The sequence below is a fragment of the Mustela nigripes genome, chromosome 2 (assembly GCF_022355385.1).
Source record: "Mustela nigripes isolate SB6536 chromosome 2, MUSNIG.SB6536, whole genome shotgun sequence".
Lineage (NCBI taxonomy): Eukaryota > Metazoa > Chordata > Mammalia > Carnivora > Mustelidae > Mustela > Mustela nigripes.
Window position 1 is genome coordinate 214,849,179 of NC_081558.1, and position 26,014 is coordinate 214,875,192.

Genomic DNA, 26,014 nt, shown 5'->3' on the forward strand with positions numbered 1-26,014 from the left:
AAGTCTACATCTTAGAAAGCAGCCCTCATCTGAACTATTTATACACTGTGAGGGGCCCATTCTTCGGTGCTTGGTAACTTCCTCAGGACAAAGAGGAAGGAACAGACACCATGAGGTAAGGCTCTTTCTACCCGCCAATTGGAGCTCAGTGATTTCAGACTGCAGGCTCCAGTCCTGGGGCCCACAACCCAGGCTGACACAGATAGTGCCTCCTGGAGACCCAAGAACCTATTCAGAAAATCTGAGCAAATGGAGGGAGGTCCCTTTATCTCCCAGGATACAGCTGGCACCAACCTCTGCTGGAAAAATTACAAGATGACATTTTCCAACTCTCATCAAGTCTCCTCCACTTAATGAGTACCAGTGTCTTCTGGGCCAGCTGAGATTGTGTCTGCTTCACAGAAGAGAAAGTGGTACTAAGAACAGCATGACCAATGCCAGGATAACACCCTTTCTCAAAGTATTTCACTTTTCTCAAAGTATTTTCACTGGGTTACTAACCCTGGGCAAAGTTCCAACCTTCCTTGATTCGGTTTGCTCCTGAATAAGGGCCGAGAGCAATAAAAGAAAGGATTGCCAACGAGAGCAAAACACAAGCGTCCTAGTACAGTGCCTGATATTTAGCAAGCACTCAGCAGACCATCGCTCTCGTTATTATATTTGTCACTGGTGTTGTTACCCCACAGATAAGGAACTTGCTGAGATCCTTCTAAGACCCTAAAGGCAAAGACTCACCAGAAACAGAAGGAGCCAAAAGTTAGAGACACAGCCATAGCTCTTACTCCCAGTCTAGCACTTCTTCTGATCTTGGAAAGATGGTGGAAAGATCTTGGAGAGAAAGATCATGGAAAAACCTTCTGATCGTGGAAACAGCTTTTCAAAAAACAACAAGTTTTATTAAAGGATAGAAGCTTTGTGTTACACGTGTAATTTACATAAATGGAAGCTAGAGTCCTATAGAAAGAGAAGTCTGGTTTGAAGCTTGGGCAAAGGCTTAAAAAAAAAAAAAAAAAGTGGTTTGTACTTAGCTCTGTCCCCGACTATGTGAGGATGAAGTCAAAATTCTGCAGAGCTACAAGCCTTCCAGCCTCCCTAATGGAAAGGGAGGGGCGATGACCCACATCAAGAAGTGAGTGACAAGAGGGAATGTGGTCACCCTCTGCATCAGAGACCATCAGCACCTCCACAGGAACCAAAGTCCTCATCCAGGGGACCACATTTTATGATTTTTAAAGCAGCATAAGAGGATTGTCCTCAAAACAAACCTATTTTCCTGAGACCATACACCTTGAATCTCGAGAATAGGGACCCATAATTATTTTCTTTGTCCAATACTCATACTCAAATAACATCACCAAGGCCTCGAACACACTAAAATTCTTCCAGGATACAAGCAGAATGTTTCCAAAAGAAAAATCAGAATCAAAATCTACACATGCTTTCCAGCTCTGCTCCCTTTCCAGTGTGTCTGTGACGTCAGATGCTGAGCACCGGAGGCGGGTCCCACAGCCTTCAAAGTCATTCCCGTCACCTGTGCAACAGGGAAGCCTTGAAATCTCACACGGCAGCAGAATGGGTTACCCTTATTTAAAGATATGCAGTAAATTAGATTTTTTTTTTTCCTGGTGCCAACAATTAGGAATACATACTTCCCGTTTCTAAGCAATTTGAGGTTTAATTAGGATTCTCCAAGCCCCATTTGTCTTAACAATGTGACAGCTCCCTTCCCCTTGCACACCCACACTCTTCCTTCCTTCCCAGTCCTTCCCTTTTGTAGCATTTTATTCCGTAGAAATGCCAGGAGGGAAAAGGAAGCAAGCGTAAGTGCAAATGAGAGCACTTGTTTCTTCTCTGAACACGCCACTTTCAAGGCACCTTTGATAAAAGGTTATTTTCCCTTGACTGACAATTATCTCTAAGCTAATTATTAAAGTGTCTTATTAAAATGTGCATGTTTGAGGGGCTTCCGTGGGAAGCAGTGACAAAACCCCCCCCAGAAGAAGATGACATCACAGGAGTAGTGTGCAGGAGAGTGCCCTGTTTGTCCATTTAAATTAGTTTCATCATCCATAACAAGTGTTTAAAAAGCAGAAAAGCAAGGGTGATGCATAATGCATTGTGTCATGATGCATAATAATTAGGCCTGCTCCCAGCCACCCCGGCTCCCAATACTTAAAAATCTCTCTGAGTAAGCATTTTGTTCTAAAGGCTTTGACAAAAATGCCATTTAGGGACTTTCAAATTTACAGCCAGGCAATTTGTCATCATTTACAGGAGAGGAAAGAAGGTGACGGGACTGGAACGCCAAGCACATCACCACTCACAACCTCCTGGTGACGAAGTCTCCCCGGGCCCCAGATCGGAAGAGAGGCAGAGGGCTGTCCCCACGGACCTGCGCACACACGGACCTCCCGGGGCCACACGTGGCTCTTCTGTTAACAAAACAACAGAGCCTCAGCCCACATCTCGCTCTGGGCTCACGCAGGAGCAGAAGGATTTGCTCCTGCCTTTCCAGTTCTCCACCCAGATGGGCTGAGGATGGCCTGGCCTCGGAAACATTCTTTATCCCAAAGCTTTCTTTTGAGGTGCTATGATCATCCCTAAGAGGACACCAAATTTATGTAACAACCGAAACTCCTTGGAAACAAGAAATGGATGTATGAAAAAGAAAACAGATGTTTTTGGTTTTCTTTGTTTTTTTTTTGTTTTTTTGATTTTTGGTTTTTTGTTTTTTTGCAATGAGACATTGTTACTTTAAAATGACCAATTATTTTATAAGAAAGGGCTTCTTCAAGATTTAAAATAACACTTAGATCTGAAGGGCACCTGTGCTATTTCTCACTGAAGTAGGAAAAGAAATCAGAATGTGGGATCTCATCAGCTGTACGTGGCCCATTTTTGCATTTACCCATTCATTCGACACTGAGCACCTTCCTGTGTGTGGGATTCTTTTCCAAAGCCCAAGGCTACTCATCCACAAAAGGCTGGGTGAGGAATAAGAGAACAGTAAGCCGCCTAAAGGCTGATTATTTTCAGACGACTAAAGAGTTAATGTAAACAATTTAATCAGTGAATAATTAATGGAGTCCAAAAGGCGAACTCAAGTAACCAGAAAAATTCTCTTTCAGCTAATTTAACATTGTATCATAACTGAACACAGATCGCCTTGAGCCACAGCATTGTACTGGCCTGAGCCCAGGGACGGGCGCCTTCTGTCCCTGTGTTCATTCCTCCCAGACAAGAGGGGGACTGTCCCCATCACTAGAACCTCTTTCTGGATCTTCACAAAAGACAGGCAGTCCTGGGAGAAAAACGCAAGGACCAAACACATAGTGACCGTGGACATGTTTCTCACCATAGCCAAATTTAGCTTTCGTTAAGCCATGCATGTAGGAACACAGAGCTGATGCCACGTAATTACTAACCCTGATGAATTTCTAGTACAAAGAAGCCATCTCAGTCACCCCAGGAGAGCATAATGGACTAAGCAGCCAGGACAGAGTGCCTACATACGGATCTGCTTCGACCTACACGTGACTTCCCAGTTTCTTCTCCTCTCGTCCCCTTCATGCATTCAGCATGATGAAAATTACCTGCAACCAGGAGGCAGGTCAGCTGGCTGGATCCTAGCTCTGTCCAAACCCTAAGGTGTCTTAGGAGAGCGGTCCACTACATCCCTTCGGTCCCCTCCCCTCTAGCCTCTCCAACAGAAGCTGGAGGGGTGGCCACTGGAGTCCCTTCTGTGTCTCACTGTCCAGGGCTCTAAGGACTCTGAGGCATTCACGCCTCATTCGAGAAGTAGGGTGACACTCTCAGGACTGTGATAAGGTGGAAATTTGTGGAGAAAGAGAGTGCCCGTGAGGATCTATGAATGGAGGCTTTCTGCAGGAGACCATCAGGGTAAAAAACCACCTGGGTAAAAGGTGAGAGTCACATGTGTATAGTGAGAAAAAACAAAAACAAAAACAAAAAACATTACGTTCAAGTTGAAGTCCAGAGGCAGGAGAAAAGAAGGAACCTCCCAGTTTTGATGTAGGAAGTAACATCCATTGCCTCACGAAACCAAGAACTTCTCCAAAGTAGAATGACTGACTTTATTCTATTTGTCTTCCACTAAGCAAATGGCTTTAAACTCCACTATCAATAATCGGAGAAATATCTTCTCCCCAACATGGCAAACATGTTGACTCTAATTTCTCAAAACATCACCAAGTTTTGATTTTGCCAAGCTGCAATTTTTTATTCTTCCCATACTAGAAGCCGGGGTATTGTCAGGGCCATCGTTCCACCTCCCTCCAGGGCTCACCTGTATGTACACTGGTCGTGAGTATTAAGGAGGGCACATATTGCATGGAGCACTATGTATGGTGCATAAACAATGACTCTTGGAACACTGAAAAGATAAAATAATTTTTTTTAAGACTGAGTTTTTCAATTTTCAGTGCTGAAAGCACAACTGTTTATCAGTAAATACAAAAGCAAAGGAGTTTTTAATAAATGCATTGTAAGAAATACTGCTTAATGGGGCGCCTGGGTGGCTCAGTGGGTTAAGCCTCTGCCTTTGGCTCAGGTCATGATCCCAGGGTCTTGGAATCGAGCCCTGCAAATGGTTCTCTGCTCATCAGGGAGCCTGCTTCCCCCCGCCCTGCCTGCCTCTCTGCCTACTTGTGATCTCTGTCAAATAAATAAATAAATAAATAAATAAATAAATAAATAAATAAATCTAAAAAAAAAAAAGAAAGAAATACTGCTTAATCTAAGGACACACAGAGCATATGTGAGGAAGTGTGAACACGTGCGGAAGGCACGGAGAGAAAGGAAGAAAGGAAAGGAGTTGACAAAAGAGATAAACCAAAAAAGAGACCCTGTAAGTCACACAAGAAATGAGACCACGAGTGTGGATTATGAACCGAGCCATAAATTATTTTGAGGTTGAAGTTATACTAAGTTGAATTCTGCTGGATCTAAATTTGACTCATTTAAGAGTGGAGAGATTTTGAGAAACGCACAACATGGAATAAAATTTTAACTTAGAATTTTTTAACCCTATCATAGATTTCTGTGGCGCACAGTATACAAATAGGAGAAAATGGATGTTTGGGTGCCAACGTTCTGATCTGGTGCCTCTTAAGGTTAATCTAGTTAGGTCACACAACAGAAACATGGAGGTCGCCTCCGCTTGACCCTTCCTTCACCGGTGACTACAGAATCCAAACAGGTTCACAAGAAAGGGAACCAAAATGTATCTAGTTATCAACAACTAACAGGCGGTGGTTGCCACAGTGACATTGCAACCCAGACTCATGGTCAATGTTAAACTTTCGAATGCTTTACTTTCAGGAGAAATGGGAGAACTAAATGAAATGAAGATTGTGGGTCTTTCACTGGTTCAAGTGTATTCGTTCCCCTCTCGGGGTGAACCCTTGACCTGTACCAACTACTGTCCAATTTCCAGGCTCTCTCAGGTTGTAACCAAATCATGCAATGCCTCTCGTTGGACACTATAAAACTCCACCAATGACATATAGCTCTCAGGCAGGCAAATTCCATATAGTACCCCCACTAAAAGAAAACAAAAAGAAATATTCAAGGGAAGGATCTGGGCAGCAATGATTTTACAAGACTACAAACCTACTCGTCATTCATGCCTTTAGGTTGCCAGCAACTCCACATAGTGAGATGGTCCACGGGGATAATCTAGATCCCACCTCTCCAGCAGCCACACTCAGATTCTCACTACCAATTTTCCTGTTCGACCCTCCTCCCTCTCTGTCAGCACCCAGCCCCCACCACCATCCCAGTGCCTGACTGTCCCCTTTCTGGGCAGCCAACACAGGCTGCTTGGCCACCCTCCCATCAGGGTTCCCAGCTCTGCCTTCCTGGGCACCCCATCCAACACATGGCACTGATCAGTCATATGACTCAGACTATGACTTTTACACAAAAGCCTTAGATACAAATTTAATTTGATTCCAATCCTCCATGTTCTGCTCCTTGTCCCATTTTATTTTTTTTAAAGATTTTATTTTTATTTATTTATTTCACAGAGAAAGAGAGAGCAGAAGAGGGGAAAGGTCAGAGGGAGAAGCAGACTCCCCCACTGAGCACGGAGCCCAATGTGGGACTCGATCCCAGGACCCTGAGATCATGACCTGAGCCGATGCTCAACCAACTGAGGCACTCGGGCACCCCTATCCTGTCCCATTTTAGATGTATCTTCTCCTCCGACCTTGCACAGAAGCTGAATGGAGCTCCTGCCCTCCTCCATCCAGAACTTTCCTGCTTTCCCCCTTTGCACCTGCCATCTCTTTCCGGCCCACCTTGTCCAGTGAAAATATGCACCTTCTTGAAAGGCAAGTCTTGAAACCTCCTTCTCCCCAAAGCACTTTTTAAACAGGCATATCAGAAGTTGTTTCTGCCTCCACAAACCCTGCAGAACCTTCTCCACGTGTCCGACATGGTGATCATTACCGCAACCAGCCTTTTCCGCAGTCGGGAATTATCCTCTCTTCCCTGGGATTTTGCCACGACCACGGAAAACCTACAGAAGTGGTCTTCTTTCTTGTACCATTCTCACTCAGTCTGGTGGTGACAATGATTTTTTTTTTTAATTAAGGTATTTTTTATTGTTCTGCTTCTGAGAATGGGTCAGAGTTGAAAATCGTAGGGTGTGATGCTTGCTGAGCTTCCTATCAGTATGCATGTCCAAATCTTCCACAGGGAGAAGCTCCTGGTATGCAGAGATGCTGTCACCCCATCAGGGGAAAAACAGTATAGAATTAAAGAGAGCACTATCAAGCCCCTTAGAGCTAGAGCCTGTAAAGAACATTCACTGACTCAGTCAGTCAGTCAGCAAACACTCGCTGGGCACCTGCAGGGTTCAGGAGCTCTCCTGGGGCCCAAGACCCAGGCAAGGCCCCTGCTTCCCCGGTGAGAGGAAAGAGGTCACCACATTATCGCGAGCACCCATAACTGCTCGGAGGAAACACAGAGTGAGGCAAAGAAAGCCACTCTACTTCAACTCGTAGAGGCCGCTCCTAGGAGACGGCATGCGGGCAGAGGACGGAGTGAAGTGGAAAAGCAGACAGTGGGAAGTTCAAGAGTAGGTCATCCCAGGACGAAGGGGCAGGGAGTGGGAAGCCGAGTCGCTGAGCACGGACGACTTCAGCCTGTTGGAGCAATGCCCAGAAGTCCCTCGTGGCTGAAGACGAGGTGGCGTGGGGTGTCCAGCCTGAGCCATGTCCTGGAGGCCCTTTGGGTTACAGGAAGGAATGCTGGGCTTACTCTAGGGGTGATGGGAGACGTCCCTACTGGCTTTAAACAGAAAGGTACTGCGGTCACATTTATAATTTAAGCAGGTCCTGTGGACACCGGATGGAAATCCAGCGGCAAGGGGGGAGCGCACGAGGACAGACCCCTTGTCCGGTTCCTGCCGAGCCTCCCACGGAGGACAGCAGCCCGACCTGGATGTGGAAGTGGAGGACACGGTCATATTCTGAAAGTCAGGTCCCTGGGACCCGCTGGTGGTGTCCTTGAGTCGGGAAGGGACGGGGCCACCAAGGGTGACGCCAAGGCTCTATCCTGGGCAGGGGGTGAACAGCGATTCTCACCGAGGACGACAAAGACCTGGGACAGGAGCAGATGTGGGGAGAAAAGTCCGGAAACTCTGTGTTAGGTCCAAGTGTGAGATGCCTACAGGGCTTCCAAGGGGAGATGTGCAGTCGGCAGAGGATTGAAGGGTCTGAGTGGGGGCGCGGAGGGGAAGCCGTGGATGGAGAGACGAATGCGGACGTCATCAGCACACACATGGCATTTCACGCCGCAGCCTAAACTAACTTACAGGAAGAGTAAGTAGGGGAGGGTCTGTGACCTGAGCCCTGGGGTGCCGCATCCCTTCTTCGCATCTGACCGCAGAAGAGACTCTGCACAGACGACAGGAAGCAGGAGCCAGAGAGGCAGAAGACAAGCTCACAGTCGACGCCACCCAGGATCCCAGGGAAGGTGTTTCAGGAGGGACAGTGACCGGACCTCCTGTGTCGAAAGCATCTGGGATCTTAGAAGTCGAAGACTAGGGACATGGGGGTGACACCGACCAGCGGTGTCAGTGGAGCCGGACAGACGACCCTGGACACAAACCCTCACCTCACTGCGTGAGCAGTGCCGCTGGGTGCCACTCTTGTGAGGAGTTTTGCTCTAAACGGTGTCAGAGAAGGGAGGGGGTGAGGGGAGCACTGAAGGGCGGGTTTGCCAGGGGCGTGTTCTGTGTGTCCGTGTGCGCTACATGTCCGTGCCTTTACGTGTTCGTAGTACCGGTCCGCATGTTGGTGTGCCGATGGGCGAGAGAAGGTCCTGTGGTGCGTTACCCACAAGACAGGGAAATCGGGACATGCCTGAGAGCGGGAACACAGACATGAGGCCAGACCCTTATGTGGACAGGAGGCAGTGCGCTTCTGCCCGTGGATGGAGGCCTCAGCCTGTGAGGGGCGAGGCAGGTGCCTCCGCAGTCAGGGGCGGAGGGCAGCACACATGGGGGTTGTGGTGCTGAACCTGAAATGGACGCTCATGTTCAGTGTTGCCTCCACGTCGGTAAAGTCGCAAGGGCTCCAAACGGCCAGGCCCCTAGTCCTCCTTTTCGCTCTGCTGCCCCAGACACAGACCCCCAGCCTCATCAGCCTCCGCGTCGGAGGACCAGGCTCAGTCCCCGTTCCCCCTTGAGCCCAGGGTCCATGCCTTCCGCCCCGTGGGCCTGCAGAGTTATGGCGACAAGCCAACCACATCCTCTGTGTGAAGCAAGGGGCTCTCACCCTCAACAAAGCGAAGCCTCCTCTGTGGCTCCCTCCGTTCCTGACTGTGGCCTTGCACCGGGTGGACGTCTCCATCTCGTGGGCAGTGAGCCTCCACGACTAAAATCTGGCTGTCCACCTGCTCTGTTCAGGGTTCAGGGTCCAGAGTCAGGGTCCCATCATCTGCATAACTGAGCCCCTCCCTCACTCCCGGGGTGAAGGGAAATGATCACACCTGGGCAAGACACCACGACATGACACCGTGATAAACGGGGGGCCCTGTGGGGGAGTCCAAGCAGTTCCCTGGCTGCTTCTAGGTTCTCAGTAAAAGAACTGAGGTCATCAACTGCAAGTAGACAACAAAGGGCAGTTTGAGGTTTGCAGAGGAAGGAGAAGATGGAAAACCGTTTACCCACAGAAACAGGAAGCTACAGGCGCCCATGCAGGACTGAGGGTTGACCTAAGGGCCCACTTGAGGTGTGCGGCCTCTACCTCGGACCTGTGAGAACAGCAGGGCGGGTCTCTCCAGGCCGGCTCAGCTGCTCTGCTGTGGCAGCATCGTGGTTGGCTTGGGTCTCATCAGGTGTTTCCTAAAGTCTCTGAGACAAGGGGAACTCAGGGTAGGCGCAAGCACCAGGATGAAAGGGACCGGAGGAACCGTTGTTAGAGTAAAAGCAGCAGCACCAGCTGTCAGGTGATGCACCAGACAAGACTTCAGGCACCGTCTACCGGAATCTGGAGGGTTTAGTTTTCAACCTAAGCACCATGGGAACAGACCTGGGAAGACAAGGGACACGTGCCACAGGCTGCGACGCGGTGATGACCGGCACTGGGCAGCAAGGGACAGGCAGCGTGGGCTTGGCCGTCCCTCGTCAACTGAGCATCCTAGTTCAGGAAAGAGCTGAGACCCTAGAAAGGTTGTGACGGGGACAGACCAACCTTGAAAGTCCCAAACTGGACCCACACTGCCCCATTTTTCCATCATCTTCCTCCAAGAAAATGCTAAGAAAATGGTCTGGCCCAACCCAAGCCCCCGGCATACCCCGTATTCCCAGCTCTCCAGACAAGTGTCGCCACTCCCACCAGTGTGCGTGCTCATGACCCAGCCCAGATATCCGGGGCTCCCTAATGGGCAAGCTGAGGCAGGGAGTCGACACGGGCCTTCTGGAATGAGATTGCCCGGGTTCTGATCTTGCTTTCACCGCTAGCTGGACAGATGACTTCAGAAAGCCTCTCGACCTTCCTACGAGGTGATGCACTTTGATTCCCCCCAAGCATAACATGCGTAAGTATCTCAAAGACCTGACTGAAAATTAAATGAGATGATACAGTGAAGCACTTAGTGTAGCCCCTGCTGAGTGGTCAGCGTTCCGGAAGTATCAGCGATGACTATAAATAGGTACAGTCAGCACGCCACCCAACAGTGACCCTACAGGCAAACGCCCGATATCTTCTCACCTCTCTGTGGTCGGGGCTTCTGTGATTTGCGTGGTGGCTGAGTGGACAGAAATGCAGGCAAACTTTGTGACAGGAGTCCAGCTGGGGGATCCCGGCCTTGACTCCATTAGCACCTCCCACCAATGACCTCAAGCCGTGACCCCAAGATGCCACGCGCAGTCAATAAACAGCTCCCCCATCTAAGGGACGCTTGGGTCATTCAAGCTTTGAGCACTGATGGGGCTGGCTATTTTCATCATATCTGGGCCCTGGATCTTCCTACAAGTCCTGTTTGAATGTCACGTAAACATTGAACAAGAAGACCATTGCCACGGCATGGCAGGTGTGTTCACAGGCACGCACACCCATCCACCGTCCTCACTTACTGTGAGTGTGAATGTCCAGCTTGTGTTTTTTCAGCTCTTTGGGATACTTGCCCCATGGACATACCAGTGAAATAATTCAGCTGCACTGATAAGATTCAGACTTGTGGGCACAAAACTAATCTGTATCTTTCTTTCCTAACAGCCCCGTTGAGGCTAAACCAACACCTGGTTACTAGTCTTCAATGACCAGCTTCAAAAACTAGTTTCAGTCCAACATTCTGACCTGTGAGAACGGACGGTCTGTTCAGGACAAATGAAATCTGATGTACTTAAAAGCAGGTACACAGGGGCGCCTGGGTGGCTCAGTGGGTTAAGCCGCTGCCTTCGGCTCAGGTCATGATCTCAGCATCCTGGGATCGAGTCCCGCATCAGGCTCTCTGCTCAGCGGGGAGCCTGCTTCCCCCTCTCTCTGCCTGCCTCTCTGCCTACTTGTGATCTCTCTCATTCAAATAAATACATAAAATCTTAAAAATAAATAAATAAATGAAAAGCAGGCACACAATTTAAATCTGGGGGCTCGGGAAGGTCCCACCACGAAACATGAACGGAATATAAATGTCACTCTTAAGCTCACCGACAGCAGGACTGGACGCCACGCAATAGCTCTGCCACAAAGTAGATGGAAGTTAATTAACCTGTCCCTTACCCGCCTACCTCAGCGCAAGTGCGTAAGCCACGCTGACAAGGAAAAGCAAATGAATTGTCCCCATTCCTACACTCATTCTTCAGAGATGATATTCCACTTTCTCAAGACAACTTTTTATGGCTCAACTTTTAAAGTAAATTTAACATCATCATTTTCAAAGTTTAAAAAAAAAAAAAAAAGTTAAACGAGTCAACGGGGTTTTGTCGGGAGGATCAGGAGCAGCTCACAATGCGGCGATAACAGGGACCCAGAAAGACAGGCTCCATCTGACCACAGCCCTCGTCCAACATCCGCAAACCCTGGTGTCTTATTCTGCGAAACTGACGCTGGAGGCGCTTTCCCACCGCACACCTGAGAAGGCAGGGACACCAAGCAGCGCCCAGGCCCGGGTCTGCCATTTGACGACCGTGCACCGCAGCACACCGTCTAACCTCACCTGACGGTGGTAACGGAGGCAAGAACGCCTACCTTCCAGCTTCGGGCATTGCAGGCCCTACCGTAAACTCTCCAAGTCATACCTCGGATCTCGGCAATCAGCAACACCCGTGATTGCCACCGACATCGTCATCACTCTTATTACCAACACGACAAATGTGCCTAAGACAGTAAGCAAGTGCCTGCATGCCTCAGATGCTTGGTAAATGTGAGTTCCTCTTCCTCTCATTTTTTTTATTTTTTATGGGAAGAATTTTTATGGGAAGAATTACAAGTAGAATGCTATTCTTCAAAGAAAATCAAGAGCTTGTACTCTCTTACAAATGATTCGGCACACGAGGCCCCGGGGTGGCTTGGTCGGTTGAGAGTCCAGCTCCTGATTTCGGCTCAGGTCATGACCTCAGGGTCATGACGGAAATGGAGCCCTGCATTGGGCTCCACACTCATTGGAGTTGGGGGTGGGGGGGTGTCTGCTGAGATTCTCCCTCTTCCTCTGCCCCTCACCCCACTTGTACTCTCTAATTAAATAAATAAATAAACTCCTTTGGAAGTGATAGTGTCTACTTCTCAGAGTAGGGGAGATGGGAAAATCTAAGTAGGTGTTTAGACCCTATGTTGTTAGTTCTGTGGGCCCAGCAGTTCTCAGGACAAGGTATGTGGGACAGATGACACAGGGATCATCTTCTGGTCTGTTCTTAAACGCAAATGTCACAATATCCAGCCAGATCCAAACACAGGTATTTTGAAGAGAAAAAAAAAAAAAAAAAAGAAAAAGCATATCCTAAATAGTGATGTTTCTAGTAACCAGACAACCAGCAATATGAAAACGTGAAGGGAGACGGAAAGGACAAGTAAAGCGAGATCCCACCACCGCTGCGCTCCTGGAACCACAAAGTGACCCATGAGAACCTCTCGTCCCGGAGGTGAAATCCGTTCACGCGGTTTCCAACACATCTCAAGTTCCTCCCAGCACAGGGCATTTCGCAAGCCTTCACTCAGCACACCTCCAAGTCAGCTACACGGAAGTCCGGGCATGGAAAAGCAGGCCGTGATGAACACCACCACCTTAAGCCATATTAAAAACGGAAACACACAACACCGTTTTCAGGAAATACACACTTGAAATAAACACAGCGAACACGGCTCCACGACCAGTGTACATACAGGCAGCTCACGTGCCCCTCAGACTGGGAGGAAGGCAGCAGGGAAGGTGCCTTCTGGGGCCAAAGGCGGGCCTAGTGGCCTTGAGAGCCCCATAGACCTCTCCGGGCGGGCAGGGGTGCTCCCTGCCCTCCGAGGGTTTCTCCACATCCTATGTCTTCAAATAATTGGTGCTTCCTAAGTAGGATTTCCACGTTTCCCAGAGTCTTCTGCAGCCCAGCCCCTGCCTGGGACAGTGGGTTACAGAAATATCCCCTGTCCCTGGTATCATGCAACAAAGGCTCTGCAAGGCTTTGAAAACAGAAATCCACATCTTCAGGAAGAGCGGGCCTCCGTCAGCCCGCAGAACAGGGCGCTCCGGGCACAGCGTAACCAGGCGAGAGAAATGCATTCCGAGCGCTTTGCACGCAGGATTAATCGAATTATAATTTAATCATCTGATCAAACACTAATTAGCATAATCACTTGAAGGGGGGAAGAGGCCTGGAGGAACACCTCGGCACTCCTGTTCTCAGTGACTTGGCCTGAAAGGGGATACGGTTTGGATTTCCTCTTTTTCTGTGTGAAAAAATTAGAAGCAAATAGTAAATCAAGCTTAATCAACGGCAAGTATCAGCAGCGATGAATTTAGCAGCCCAGGAGTTACAACTGAGATTCAGAGCGTCTTCCTCTGCCATCTCTCCCGGGCCCCACAGAGAAGCACAAACCTGATATTCCTGTGTAGGAACTGAGCCCCACACTATTTAATTCAGGGTCACTCAACCCCTGCACGACTGACATCTTGGACCAGATAACTGTTTATCATTGGGGAAGAGGGGTATCTGTCCTGCACATTGGGGGACGGTGGGCGATATCCCTGGTCTCCAGGGCCCACGGCACCCCTCCCCTACGAGAACTGTGACAACTGAAAATGTCTGCAGACGGGGCCCATTGTCACCGTGGGGGGAGGGGGGGGTTGCAGTGAAATTGCCCTTGGTTAGAACCACTAAATTCACAGAAGACCACCATTTGTCAAGATCCTACCCTTTTTCAAAATGATCAGATCATAAGAGGGCGCGGGGGAGGGGAAGTCTTTTACTTCCATCTGCCAAAAATAATGAGCCTCAAATAATAGCTGCAGTGTTTCCTTTCTGTCTCATGGCTCTTTTTAGAGCTCACAAGAACCCAGGATACCAATGCCTGGACCCTCCAGACAATTATCTAAACACCAGCTTCCCCCGACACAAAGATCTCCAGACTTCCATGGGCACCCCTGAGGGGGTCCCCCACAGGCTGAAAGGACCCTGTCCCTTGCATCCAGACTTCAGCTGAAGGATCACCACAGGTGCCTCCACCTGCCCATGTAAGAACCCCCCTCCCCTGCCCCCGCCCCGGGGAATCAGTGGGGCCGGAGGAGGCCTCGGACCCTGGGGCCATACAGCTCTCTTCCCTCTCCTGAGCGCATGGAGGTTCAGATATTTGCTCCGGTTTCCAAGGAAAGAGAGAGGAAGGTGAAAAGAATGACAAGAGACAAGGGCAGAAAACCGCTGTGCTCCCAGCAAACCCATCTCCACTGCAGGGGGGACTCCCCACACGGCCCTGGGCAGCTGGGCCATTAGACACCCCGGCTCGAAGGATGCTCACACTTGCGGGGGAGGCAGGTGTGTAATAAATATTTTCTACGGGTTAAGGTGATTTACTCTAATAATAAATTTGAGTCACACGAGCTCTCATTTGTATTTCTTCTAATGAAAGTGTTTAACCGTTTACAATGACTCGAGCGTCTCTTGCAGGTCATTAAACTTGATGATGGAAATATTTATGCTCTTCCCGTGGGGGAGAGATCAAAAGAGAGTGACCTACGCCGGAGCAAAATTTTAAAGAGAACAGTCTGTACAAACTGCAGCGGTTTTGAGAACTCCAGATCAGAGAGGGACTAGGAGCTATTTTCGACGAGATCTTCTTCTGCGAACTCCCTCGGCAGAGCGGCTGACTTCCTAGCACAATGCCCCCCTTTTAAAGGGACGTAGGAGTAGGAGCCTATTGTTGCAAAGAAACGGGGTCTCCCCTAATTCCTGGAGTTCTGAGTAAGCAGAAATCACATTTCTTCAGCCTGCAATGCCTTTCATACCGTTTTCTTCTAAAGCTAAATATCAAAACAGCCGCTCTGAAAGATGATCTCTGCGGTGAATCACAATAAAATCGCCAAAGCATTATAACATCAAACTTGTTTAAGATGCCTGGGAGGGAAAGTTATTTTTAATATTATCTAAAATAAGATCTCAGGACACAAAAGGATATTTTTTAAGGCTCTGAATTTAGGCCTCTCTCCAGCACATATTCAAGTCTATTTTAGTTCAAAAATCAAGGACACGGTGTTTTGAAAGGATTATTCTGCCACTAGTAATTGTCCTCGATTTTAGCATACATGTGACAAGGTCTAAAAATGCACATATGTCCTGATCCACCATTTTCTCTTTTCGTGACAACGTGGGAGGATGGCACTCGCTTCATGTGATAAACACAGTCAGTTTGAGGTCATCGCCTCGAAGAAGGAGGCAGAGACCAAGAAAACCCAAAAGAGCAAAAGATCCCCAAGTGGTTTTATCTGACTTTGGAAGGAGCTTGAGCACCGATATTTGAATGAAGGCGTATGTCATGTTCCTGGGTTGGGACCAAAGCAAAACCTCACGCTGCCAACAGATCCGTTTTCCTCTCCTGTCTCAATCTGCCCTCGCTCATCTCCCAAGATAGATGGGCGCTCTATATATATGTCACCCACTCGGGTCCGCACTATCGGCTTCCTGCTTGGAGCCATGGCACCACATTTAGGTGTCCAAGGGCTTCTCTGCTAGGACTCCAGCTGCTGGCAAGGAAGGGTTCAATGTGACAAAACAAAAGGGAACCAGGCCCCAAAGCAAAGCACATGTTGGCAATAAACCAGAACACCCAAGAAACTCCAGTAAGAAAAAAATGGCATGCACAGACATGCAAACATATATATGTTTAGATGCAAATGATTCCCAAGCTATTAGCATCCCAATTAGGAGTGCCCCTGATGGGGTCACACACACCCCCCCACTAAGTAAGGGTCTTCCGTGTTTCCAGCTTTTCCTCCCCCAACCTGCCCAAACCCATACGATCCATAGTCAGTGACTCCCTAGCCCCACACATGTTCATCCCGCCAGTAAATTGCTGCTCAGTACAGAGTTCACCAAGAACTGAAGTCCACTTGAAACTAAACCGGGTTGGCTCTCTAGCCAGTGTCTGGCCCTCTATGTCCAACAGGGGCCAGGAAACTCCTTTCCAATGTGTGTGTTTCCAGAGGTGGCTTAGAAAACTGAGACTGTTTCCTCAACCGTGCGGACCTCAGAGCTGCAAAACCAGAGCTTCTGGGGGTCAGAGGCGGGAAACTAGACAACTCTGAGCTCAGTCTTCCGCACAAAGTTGGGGGCCTCTGGAGGCAGGAAGGAGATGTCAAAGGCACACGGTGGAAGGGGCCGGAGGAACTTCTTCCGAGTAGAGCCCTTTCCCAAAACGCTGCCGGCCTCGGAATCTCCAGTGTGCGACTCATGGGGGGACCGACGCTCCAAAAAATTTCCTTATCTTCTTCTCCCCTGCCCCAGCCTACATGGCACTGAGAACCAGTGCCCTTGATCCGTAGCTGAGAAGGTCCAGAAAGAGGCACATTACCAAAACAGGGCCCAAGGCGTCAACGGACTATGTCTAGAGGCAGGCTGGCCTCTCCTTCCTCCTCGTCTGTTCCTGTCACCCTGATGTGGGGGCTGGTGCAGCCCCTTTCTCCATATCTTTGGTCTTCCCATAGGCCCTACTCCCACTGCCTCCAAGCACCTGGCACCACCAAAGCCCACAGCCTTTTCTCCCACCCCCATCATCAGTGATGGGGCAAAAGGGAGAATGAGAGGTCTCTTGGGACCATAAATAATAAGAGGGGGTGGTCACGTGAGACGCCACAAGACACAAATGAACCACAGATCAAAGTAATTGCCCAAGACAAATACCAACGTCACGTGTAGGTCAAAATTTTTCTTCCCAGCTTTCTATGTAAATAGCCATCAGGTCTATGCAAAACAGCAGGCACGGAAGATGTAATAGGTGTTGATCCGGAGGAGTCCGAACACGCACGCACGTGTGGGTAACTAACCATCCCACTTGCTTTCCATGCTCACGTCAAGGCACCTGATGGGAGCTGCTAACCTGGGCTTCACCAGCCTGAATAATTTATGAAAGAATAATTCTTTCCCTTAGGGAGCATTTCACATTTGCTATGCATTTCTTGTCCAATGGCCAGAGTGGCCAGCGACCACCCTTTCCAGGAACTGCAATGACCAGCGATAGGATAAGTGAAAAATCACTCAGGGACCACCCCCCCCCCGGTGGTGTCAAGTTGCCCATGTTGCAGTCAGGGGTCTTCAGCTCACCCCTGAAGTCTCACATGTAATATTACAAAGCATTGTTCTTTCTTCCCCGGGCAGCTACAAATCGGTTATTAAAAATGCTCCACAGCCAATATTAAGAAATAAACAGTGTAATTAAGCAGACTGGGATTTGGAGTTTCTGAGGTCCTGTGGGAACCCACGATCAAGTCAGGCCACAGTGGAGAGAAGAGATGAATCTCGGGTCTCTCTAATGAGAAAATGTGTTTACTCAAAAGTTTCCACAGCATAACTCAGGTCCTTTATGTAGAAAAAAAAAAATGGGAGGGGGGATAAAATTTAAAAAACACACAGGACTGCAGTGGTTCTAATTATCTTCTGACTTTGTTTCTGTCCTAGGACATAATCACAGAAATCTTGCCATTGCCCTGAAGGTCCATCAGTGAGTGAGGAAGCAGGGGTTTCATGAGGAACGTCCACGCTTTGCTCACTGTTAGGAGAAGGTGTGGATGGTGAGCGTCTCCGCTGCCATCGGCCATTTCACACAGCCCGGCTCCTCAGTGTGTGACAAAGGTCACCTCGGCAAGCATCCTGCCTGCTGGGGGTTACAGTTCCAGCTGGACGTGATCCTCACGGAGGTCCCTGAGGGTGTGGAGGGCCCCTGGAGACCCCGAGGTCATCGGGATCTTCAGAGAGTATTATCACCGAGTAATTTGAGAGTTAAGGTGCCTAGAAAAAAGATCTCTAAACTTTCAATGTGTTTGTGCACAGCAGATAAGAATTGTTTAAATTCTGTGTAAAATGAAGCTAAAAGTATTTCCTGGTCTCTCATTTCAATATGAAAAGAGGTAAGGTTCAGGACACCTGGGTGGCTCAGTCATTCAAACATCTGCCTTCAGCTCAGGTCATGATCCCAGGGTTCTGGGTTCGAGCCCTGCATCAGGCTCCCTCCTCAGTGGGAAGCCTACTCCTCCCTCTATTTGTGCACTATCTCTTTCTTTCTGGCAAATAAATAAATAAAATTTAAAAAAAAATAAAAGAGGCAAGGCTCACGTCAATCAAACTCAGTAATTAAATAGTTTACAACGCCTTCCGCCACCTCAGCAAACGTGTGCATTCCAGTCTGGAGAGGCTGGCCACAAAATGGCCCATTTTACAGATGCATCCTCACAAGACGAAAGGCAAATGCTTTTCACAGCGTCTGTGCTCAGAGGTAGGTTAGGACATGGCTTTTGTTCAGATCTCCAACCGGTACACCAGCATACAATTCATTCGATTCCATACAAATTCAAGAGTCCTACTCTCAGTAGAAAATAAGGCCCACTTGAGACTAGTAAACCAAAGTGTAACAAGGAACAGATGCAGTGCTAGCTAGGAAGGGAAACTAGTTCATTGTTAAGAGCAGGTGTGTTCTCTTTTCTTTGTCCGGTAGCATTTACGTCAATCAAGCAGCCTGTGGTGACTTGGCCCGCCCATCTGGCCTGCCTGTCTAGAAGAGTGGATGGAACAAGTTAAATCTACAGAACTTAGTCACCGATTAACATGGAGGAGACTGTGATCTTACAAGAGCCTAAGTTTGAAACCCTCTCTCAGTACTTGCTCTGCTGCAAACGTGCGGGCGGCCTCGGCCCTCCCACTGTCTGTGGCTGACCTCCCAAAGCAGCGGTGGGTGCTGCCCAGCGAGGCTCTGTGGCCACGCAGCACGCTCCACACCCTCCCCAGACCTACCCAGGTCCAGTTTCCAAACAATACATACACCAGCTCCCTACGCTACCTCCAAGTCAGACACAGACTTCAACTCAGAGAGTATTTCTAGAACATTCTGCAGTGTCCCCAACGATTTCCCAGGACCTCAGGAAGGGTTGGTATGCCTTTTTTGTCTCCTTCAAAAGTTCTGTATGGTGCCAGGGAGTTAGGGGAAGCCAGCATTCGTTATGGAGGTGATCTCTCGCATTTTCCCATTCTTTCTTTCACTGTCTCAACCGCTGCATTTAAAAACGGCGTTCTATAAATAGCACTGCTTGCTCACTCTTAAATCTTACTCACTGTTGTCTGTGTAAAAATAACTTTAATAGGGATGCGGGTAAGATTTATTAATGTCCCTCACTCTGTCTGTCTGAGCAGGAGAGCCTTCCTTCCTCTACTTTCAACAAATATCTTGTCAACTCTGCTCCTCCCCTCGCTGCTAAACCAAAGCATATATTTACACATTCCAGGGGGCTTCGAGACCAAAAATTCACCCAGCCGAGTGACTTTTTTAAAAATACCATAATTATTTTGAAAATAAATAAATAAATATATCATAATTATTGAAAATCAACACAGAAATACAGATCATCAAATATCAAAAGATAGTAAATATTATAAATTTTGACACCTAATCTGATTTTTGTATTGAAACAAAAGTTGAAATTTCAATGATGAATAAAACATTCCTTTCATGGTACTTTGATGAAGGAACCAACTTTTACATTTGGTTCCACTTTGTTGCAAAATGAGAAAGAAAGAGATAACGCTGAGAAACTCATAAATCAATGGGATACTTGAGAAAAAATATAGTAATGCGATTTTTTTTTTTTTAAGACAATTAAGGCCTAAGAAACTGAGCTTTGTTTTGATGTCCCGGGTGACTCTTTGATAAAGAAATGAATTTCCAAGAATCCCCAGGGAAACCTCTGTGTCGATTTCATGTTTCTGACTGGTTTTCGGAACACGGCAGGGCGGTGATTGTAGAGGATTTCTGAGTCCTGCGCTTAGCACGTACTTGAGAACACGGGGGTTGGTGCGCTTGTGGACTTACTTTCGGTGACATTTGACCCAGTCCACATCAGGAAGAGCACCCAAAGCGACTGTACCACCGTAATGGCCCAGTGTGGAGTCCCAGCGCTTATTCCAAATGTGAATCCCTTTGGGGAAAGAGAGGAAAATGCCCCAGAAGCATTTCTAGCAAATAAACGCTTGTACAGCCATCAAGTCCGTGAGTCAGAACGAGATGGCAGGAGACAAGGAATCTAACATTCCCTTATGTTCCTTCCTCACCATGGTCTCAGGGATGGGGGAGGTGGGGGTGGGAGAGAGGGGCCCGGGGGGGGGGGGGGCTGTCCCTCATCCTCATCCGTCTTCATTCACTGGGTCAGCCAACATCCCTCTCCCCTTACTCCATGCATGCGCTCTGCACAGTGGGTCTAAACGGTGGACCTTCCCTTCTAGAGAGGGGGCAGCCAGCAGTCAAATAAGCGCCAAAGAAATGAACAGTGATGGACTGTCCTAGACACTGCCAAACAATGGCCACGGTTCCATGACAGAGCATAACGCGGGGGCCTAATCTGGGGGAGCAGGTCTCTGAATCCAGCCCTGCCCAGCGTCCTGACGGGAAGCTAGCTAACCTCTGAGCCACGGAACAGTGATCTGATCTTTCTGCCCCACGGTACTTCCCTCCGGCCCCCCTGGTGGAGAGTGTCGCCTGCAGAAGTCGTGCTCCAGAACTGAGTACAAGTCGGGCTGCTGGAATCTTCCATTCCCACCGTCTTATCTTAACCCATAAATTCAGGGAGGGAAAGCCAACTTCGAATTTTCTTCTATTTTCGAAACATTAACAAGAACACAAATATTGGGGGGGGGGGGGGGTAGAAGATGGGAATTTCTGTGCCCATTACTCCCGGAGGGGAAACGTTAACACCGGCCAGGGGAACAGGTGCTGGCCAATCTGCCTGGGGGAGCGGGGAGGGGACCCCTGGCCCCAGAGCCCTGCGTGGCAGGGAGACAGACGGACTGCAGAGGCCCGGGAGCGGCAGCATCACCCCTGTCACCATCAGCAGGAGGAGAAGCCAGCAGCGCCTCTTGGAATGACATTGGAAGGTCAGCCAATCAGGCGCGGGGCTGCTCCTGGAGCTGCCACCTCCAAGAGGAGACGCACACGCGCCTGGGCCGGGCTCCCCCGCCAGTTTGGAAGGGGCTATGCAAATGCACCTTCCTTTCTGTGCACCTTCTAGGTCTCAAAACAGTGCTGCGAGCCGGGTCCTCCATCGTAAAATTGAAAACAAAGACGGCCGGCCGCCCCCGGCCTTCGCGCCGCTCCCGGACCCGCGCACGGAGCCACCGCCGAGTCTGGGCCCTGGGACTGGAGCGGTCTCGGGGAGGCGAGCCTCCGATCGCCGCACGCAGCACAGCCGCGCTTCCCGGAGGCGGGGGCTCGCCTGCTCTGCTGAAGGCTGGCTGCACCAGTCTGGCGAGGTTTGCCGCCCACTAGTGTCCTACGGCAGGGACACAATTGACATGCAGGTAGCACCACCTCTCCGTCTCCTAGGCCGGCGACGGAGCCGGCCTCCGAGGGCCAGTGTGCGGCCCGGCAGCCGGGAAAATGCCCCGACGCGGCTGTCCTGGAGAACGCCCCGGCCCCGCCAGCTCTGCCCGGGCACCCGACCCCCGGACAAACCAAGGAAACCAAGGAAATGCTACTCAATACCCTGCCTGAGCCGAGCCTCAATGTCTCGTTCCCCCGCCTGTCCGTTACTGATGAGGCACGTTCAAACCTCACCCCTAGAATTCAGCTAATTTGGGGAAACTTCGATGCCATCGATTTTGCAAATGCAGCCACTGAGAAATCCAACCTTTAATTTTTCAGACAGAAATACCTCGCCTCCTGCAGTGCTCATAGGTCTTTCCTCATAAAACGACCTTCTCCATCTCTCTCTCTTTCTCTTCTCTCTCTTAGCCCAAAATTCTACACCGAGTCTCGATGCACACTGCATGAGTCCCTTCAGGAAATCGTGATCGCATCTCATCCCAGACACGTCCTTGATAAAACACTTGGAGAGCTACGTGGAGGCCCAGGAATTAGGCATTTAGATTGGCAATTTGTGGGGGTCAAAATTGCTTCCCCCACCAGCACGCCGTGTATTGTCCCCATTCTGCCCAGCGGGTCCCTGATTCCCCGAGGCAGCACTGAACGGTGGTCACGCCAAGGAGCCTACAGGAGGGAGTCAAGAAGTAGAGCTCTTCTTGGCATTTATTAAAGGTCTGCGTGGCATTTTGTTTTCCTACAGAGGGCATCTGGCAGGGGCACACAGCTTAAGAGAGCTAGAAATTTCAGGTGAGCTCTGAAATGTTGAGATAGAATTGGAATCTGCTTAATAAAAACAGGGGAGGGAGAGGAGGGCAGGAGGCCCTGAAATTATTCGCCTCATGATCCTGTTCACTTGTGTGTATGTACAGGAATAAAATAAGTCATTTTAAAAGCCCTCAAGGTGCATTTGTACCCACCAAGGTCTACTCCTAAATTTAAATAAAACATCCAGTTTGCAGTGTGGGACACCCTGCCGAGATGAACTGGTGAGGCCTGAAAGGGGCTGACACCCCACCTCCACCCTGAGGAACACCTGTCTCCCTCCCACCTCCCACCTTCGCTAAGCCCCACGAGCTTCAGGAAAACAGCAAAGCAGCGAAGGTCACGATCCCATGGCTCAGGAGAAGAGGTCGGGGACACATGCATACATAGAGATGCAAAGATGCCATCAAAAAATGTATTCCGTGTAACAAATATGCTTATTGTTCCTCATTCTGCTTATCCAGAGGCCTGTCTATGCTTTTAACAGAATCTTAGACTCGAATGTGCTCAGTGGGGTCAAAACCAGGAGAAATTGTGCTTAAACACAATGCAGCCTGATCCTGCCCTGAAGAGCCATCCAGGGACATGTGTGTGGATATGTGTCTCTACATTCATGGACCCCGATTCCTTGCACTGTAACTGAAGGTCTCCCGTGAATATTTCCAGAACGCTGCAGAACACGTTGACTGCTTTAAACATGATGACAGGACCTGATCAGGTGAGGTAATTCATTCAAGGGTTTAACCCATGAAGGGACGGTCTTCTCACTTCTATTTGTCACCCAAAACCCTGTCTCTAGCCTGTCCAGCAACCATGCTCTTATTAAGAAATAAATGTACATCCCCTTACATCATTGGGAAAAAATGCTCTTGCGCACTATGAAAACGCAGATGCCCAAGTGTGGTTCTTATTTTGTTAGCACCCCCAGATATCAAACTGCCTAATCTGTTACAAATAGATTTTTAAAAAAAAATCATGTCAGACATTTTTGCTGTTTGAGGCCTAGCGGTCATCAGCTTAGGTATTAGAACTCATAGATCTTTCAGCACACACATTCGGGAATTTTTCAAAATTAAGGTAGACCAAACTACGACAGTTGTTGAAATATTTTTTCCCCCCAAGTCTCATTCAGATAGGTAAGAACCATCTGATTTCACATTTTTGAAATGTGGTCCTATGAACAGACAGCATTCCAAATTGGACCCTTAGTCTATTTTCACATGACCATATATTTTATGATCCTTTGCACGGCAGGCAGTGAACATCATTCATTGAGAAACTCTTTAAAGCTAATTCCCTCCCCTCCAAAATGAAAGAGCCCAGAGCTCTACAGTCAAGCCTTTCTTTTTTTATTATTTTTTTTTTTTTTTAACGCTTGGTCATATAAATAGAGGGCCATTTTTATATAAAAGAGTTCCATAGCCTTCTGTTAGATAGCATCAGGCCACACAACACAGCCACGTAAAATATGCATTTGCATATCAGCTTATACTGTAACATCTACCTGTGTTCATTGCAGTCCCAATAATAGTGCTTATCAATCAACTTTCAAGGTCTTGAAAAAGGTGTAAGAAGATGATGCTCAAGGGAAAAAAGGAGAGAGTGCTCATAAATATGCACAGACATATTCTTTGCATATATTTTCCATGTAGAATATTTGAGGTTTTACACCATTTCTCACTCTCTGATTCCCTTATGATTCTTTTAGTATGAAAATTATTATTTTTTTTAAGTCACACACACTCACAGCATCCTGGATCAGAGACAGTACCAGAAATTCTCCCATACGATTTTTGTCACCTCTAACCGTAAAACTGTAAAATGGGAACTGATTCCATCATCCTGAAACACGGACTTCCCAACAGGATGGAGATTTCATTTCCTCCTGCGATCCCGGCCTTTCCAAGGAGTCCAGAGACGTATGCCCTGACAGGTGAGACAGGCCACGAAGGCTTGGGGGCACGGGAGAGATGGATGTGATTTTTGCGTCTTCTCCAAGCTCACATTAGCAGAGCAGCGCAAAGGGCCAACCTTCCTGGTGCATCACCACCCATTCGCTACGGCAGATCTCTCCCCCAAGGTAAATCCCCAGGAGGCTGCGGAAGAGGTAGAGTGCCCTCTGGGAAAGATGGGGTCATGTCAGAACTTGTTGCGAATCTCTCCTGCTGGGAAGCCTCCAAATGAAAGTTCTGAACACTCCCTTGGGCATATGAGAGCGAAGCATCACTGCCGAGCTGATTTCAGGAGCGCCTCCTTTCAACTCCACCTTTTCTTCGTCAGCATTTTTTTTTTTTTGAATTTTACAAAGTTTATGCGTTTCCTTTGGCCTGTCAGTGTGATGATTCTGAGGATGCTATCTAGATAGGCAAAGAAAATGCACCCCTGTGAAGCTAACACTCAGAGCTTCCCTGTGCATCTTCCAAGAAAATCTCAGAGCCTCCCCTTGGCTTCTGGCATTTTCTCACCAGGGCGAGATTTCCTCCTTCCCACGCCCACCCACACACACGCTCTCCCTCTCTCTCTCTCTCTCTCTCTCCCTCTCTCTCTCTCCGGGGTAGGGGATTCTGCTTAATGGTTTAATTTTAACTGTCAGCAAGTCATACATTTCATGCAGATTGGTGATCCAAAATTTGAATTGGGAATTCAGGCTGCAGCTAGCTACTCCCAGGCAATGCCGAACGATGACAATTCCCCCCTCCAGTTCCCAAATGAGAAGAAGCCATTCATACATGTGAGTTCATATGTACGCCGTGACAGGCGACCTAAGGTGCAATCACACTTACTAATTGGGTCTGACTCAGGCAAGAGCGATAGCTTTCCACATCCCCAGGAAGAAAGCATTTCAAAATGCAACATTGCCAGGCGCGAGGAAAGGAATGCTATTTACGATAGTCACTGATGTCATCTGTACAACTGTACAGGTGTTTTTAAAAATTTGTCAACATCTCAGATGATGTCATGCTTCGGAGTGCATATTTTTACATAAATGACTGTGAGGAATATGTAGTACCCCGGAAGGCTGGGGAGAGGGGAGGGGAAGGACGGAGCTTTCTTGAAGGCTTCATTGCTGCCGGGGATGAATTGTAGCAGATCGAAAGCCCAGCTTTTACAAGCCCACAGCGCTCTGAATGCGAAAGCAAGTGTTCCTAACTGACCCTCCACCTGCCCACACGCGGAATGTCGTGTCCCTTTGAGGTTGTGATGTGTCAAAGCAAGCGACGATCTCCCCGGGTTCTCCTCCTCTCGCCAAACCTGGTTTATTCTCAATGAGGTAGCTGTCTAGTACCGGAGTTAGCTCCGAGCCGTCACTTTGCTAGGTAAGCTCCTTTAAATGATTACAGAGCAATTTTTCCCTCCCGGCCTCTCGACATTGCCTCCTGTCCTCCCCAAAGAAATAAAAAATAATATTAAAAAAAAAAAAAGGCAGAAAGAAACGCATGACGATTTGAGCCCAGATGGGGGGCGCAGAAGGGAATGACTTCACCCATGCACCCAATGCCCCCACACTCCGGTCCGTACAAGCCATGAAATTCAGCACAAACCGAAAGGCTCACCATTCGCGAAGCTCTGGAACAAGGAGAGAGCCAGTATCCACATGCCCCTGCTGCTCCCCGGCCTCCCGCGAGCGACGCGCCGGCCTCGCCCCCCGCGCTCCGCCCGGCTCCGCTCGCTCGCCACCTGCC

At 48.8% G+C, this 26,014-nt stretch overlaps 1 protein-coding gene across 2 annotated transcripts in view; it reads right to left on the reverse strand.

Annotated features, from left to right (window-relative positions):
* Positions 1-26,008, reverse strand: part of DSCAM (DS cell adhesion molecule) — a 750,559-nt gene extending 724,551 nt beyond the window's left edge. For both annotated transcript variants that reach the window (XM_059392376.1, XM_059392375.1), the window contains exon 1: positions 25,886-26,008. In XM_059392376.1, coding sequence (XP_059248359.1) covers positions 25,886-25,928 — 43 coding nt within the window. In that variant the 5' untranslated portion in view covers positions 25,929-26,008. The remainder of the gene's footprint in view (positions 1-25,885) is intronic.
* Between the last annotated feature and the right edge of the window lie 6 nt (positions 26,009-26,014).